The sequence below is a fragment of the Sinocyclocheilus anshuiensis genome, unplaced genomic scaffold (assembly GCF_001515605.1).
Source record: "Sinocyclocheilus anshuiensis isolate Anshui unplaced genomic scaffold, SAMN03320099.WGS_v1.1 scaffold87, whole genome shotgun sequence".
Taxonomy (NCBI): Eukaryota; Metazoa; Chordata; class Actinopteri; order Cypriniformes; family Cyprinidae; genus Sinocyclocheilus; species Sinocyclocheilus anshuiensis.
In genome coordinates, this window is record NW_015549609.1 from 84268 (window position 1) to 87415 (window position 3148).

Consider the following 3148-nt stretch of genomic DNA (forward strand, 5'->3'; position numbering starts at 1 on the left):
ACAAGGTGTTGTAGAACCTGACCAGCATTGAATGATTTAATATCTGTTGATCACACCGTTAGCAATTTGATACCGTTTATATTTTGTGTTTGAGATCACACAGCTGCTGCAAAGAGTGAATAGTAAAGGTTAACAAATGGTACAACAAGGTGAATTCCATTGAACTAATTCTACTCAAACTGGCCCTACGAGTAGATTACACCATGCCATCATAACTTAATTGAATAGTGTGTGAGAAGCCATGAAATATATGGCTTTTTAGGAAACTGAGCACTCATTTTTACAGAAACACTGAATGAAGATGGTTAACATCTTAGCAAACATGTGCTCAACAATCTCTTCTCTCTTTCAGTGTGCTGCCTTGGTTGGTGAAGACCAGCCCCTTTGCCCTGACCTGCCTGAGCTTGACCTCTCTGAGCTGGATGTCAGTGACCTCGATGCAGATATTTTTCTGGGAGGACTCAAGTGGTACAGCGACCAATCAGAAATCATTTCCAGTCAGTATGGCAATGAAGCATCGAACCTGTTTGAGGTAAAGAGGGTCATGCGGTGTTTTCTTATCTGATTGTGCATGCTTGTATATTGTAAAATTAGATATGATTCCAGCCTCGTGCAGTTTATTGCGCAAGTGAGGAATTCATCACAAGCTGGGATAGTCAGTCAGTGCAGTTTATTAGCTAAAAACAGAGCTTTACTCAAAGGGAATGAGCATTTATCCATGCTGTCTGATAATTGGGGTGAAGTATTATGATAAGCACCCAACCTTTGTCCAATACTTAAGATCAGTGTTTGTACCTTTTACTACAATCTTGGGTTTGAAACGCTGAAATTTATGGCTGTTTATATGCACTTTCCTCCTGATGTTCCAGAGTAATGTTCAGTAATAAAAGAGAGCAACAGTGTCCGCTCACTTTTTCCAGTGGCCTTGGTTCCGGAAGGAATTTTCCAATTCAGTTTTCCCATAGGGATTTTTTTTTTTAAGTATTCATTTATGAGTTATCAGTCTTAAACCAAACCAACCAGCTATAAGGTGAATCACAACATTACAAACTTGGATTTGAAGCAAAAAAAAAAAAAGTATTTGAAAATTAGTACAAGCTTTTTACACTCTGTGGTGGTAATGGTACCATTTCTCAATGGACAAATCAGTCAAAATCTGATTCATTGAACTCTACTGAACTGATGTTTTTGTTTATTATGCAACTAGTCTGCATCCTCACCTTGATCTAGAGGGTCCATTTTTAACCGGCTTGTTCCTGCCCGGGGTTGTCATGTTGAAAAAGGGAAGAGGTAAAACTTTAAACCTGTTGCACTCGCGCTTCTTCGTCACTGACAAAGAAAACAAAGTCCAGAGGAAAAGAAATGAGGCGGCTGAAACAAAGCAGCCCTGGCCCTGGCTAGTTCGTTATGTCTTATCTGGGCAGATAGAGAAGAGAAATGATAATGCTGCATTGCTCTGAGTGCTTGCAAATATAGTTCAGGGTCTGTCGCCCGATTTGGGGTTTTGTGTCATGGTGTGATTGGGAATTCTTGAAGGACCGTGTGAAACGCTTACCTAGACCGTGTGGTGGGAGCATGATTTTATGGGGCCCACAATTAGGGGTGGCAAAAATTATACTGTATGTGGGTGCATGGTAATTAACATGGCAATACTTTACATGCATTACTGCACATGTAATAGAAGCATGATCCTAATTCAGTGAAATGGGACATGAGGTGTCAATAGTGATGAATGTGTGTATTGGATATGCATTTCCAATACTGGCCTATGTGGGTCAGTACAGTGCCCAAGAGCAGCGTGAAGACAGGTTAATGAATGGCCAGCTCTTGTGTAAAGCTATTTGGCAGGACTTTTTCTTCCTCCCGTTGCACTCATCCAAACCCCTGGCAATGTTTTCTTAACCTGTCTGACTGCAGTATATTTAATGGGTGGCCTTGCGAGTCCTGTGATGTCACACAACAAGCAGGCCACACACGGACATAGAGACTCAACCCACCTGTGCTGTTTAGAGTCTGAGAGACCACAAGGCCATGTTAATAGCTTTTTTAACAGTTTTGCATTATATGTTTTTAATAGTATTCTTTGATTTGTATCTATACATCACAAAAACGGTAAAAACCTACGTTTAATAGTCAGAAAAATCTGTTTTTTTTAAAGGGGTCATATGATGCTGCTAAAAAGAACATTATTTTGTGTATTTGGTGTAATGAAATGTGTTTATGTGGTTTAAAGTAAAAAAAACACATTATTTTCCACATACTGTACATTATTGTTTCTCCTCTATGCCCCGCCTTTTTGAAATTGAAATCGCATCGTATGACCCCTTTAATGTAGAGTTGTTGAACCATTAGACAAAATATAAAAAAGAAATTTGAACTTTGGTGGAAATTCTGGTATTTATATGGTCAAAAGGTAAGATGAAATTCTTATAGCTTGGTAGGCAAATAAAATAAATCTTTATAACAGTAGAACAGACTAGTTACATAAAATGCATATAAATATCATTTGTCACTCTATATTTCAATAGTATGCCTTAGTAAGATATTTAATGCTTAGTTTTATGACCAAAGCTCTGTAGTTATAAAACATGTAATGCAAGGCAGTACAATGATAATTGAGAGATGAACAAATAAACATTCCTCAAAAGCCTGATGATCATATTTGATACATTTTAACATGATTTTTCTAGAAACATATGTATGGATAATCAAGTATATCAAGGTTGCATTTTGAAATATTACTAATAGTATGAAAGTTATCATTAAGTTTACTCAATAAAAATCATTAAATATTTCACAGCAAAAAGACACATGAGCCACGACCTGAAGATGGACTTTTTTTATATATATATATATATATAATTATACTTTACAAAGTTGATAAAAACAGTATGAACCATAAATCAGACGACAGAAGGCATGTAATAGATTGTGTACAAAAGGGTTTGAGCAAAGTTTTGATCATGCTGATAATTTAGAGGCCTTTACATATCAAATATGTGACCCTGGACCACAAAACCAGTCATAACGGTCAATTTTTCGAAATTGAGATTTATACATAATCTGAAAGCTGAATAAATAAGCTTTCCATTGATGTATGGTTTGTTAGGATAGGACAATATTTGGCCGAGATACAACTATTTGAAAA

General features: G+C 36.8%; 1 protein-coding gene across 3 annotated transcripts in view; it reads left to right on the forward strand.

The window, feature by feature from the left end:
- The first annotated feature begins 321 nt into the window (after positions 1 to 321).
- The window catches only part of LOC107659121 (peroxisome proliferator-activated receptor gamma coactivator 1-alpha-like), a 52515-nt gene continuing 49688 nt past the window's right edge, over positions 322 to 3148 (forward strand). For all 3 annotated transcript variants that reach the window (XM_016447950.1, XM_016447949.1, XM_016447948.1), the window contains exon 1: positions 322 to 532. In XM_016447950.1, the coding sequence (XP_016303436.1) occupies positions 323 to 532 (210 nt within the window). In that variant the 5' untranslated portion in view covers position 322. The remainder of the gene's footprint in view (positions 533 to 3148) is intronic.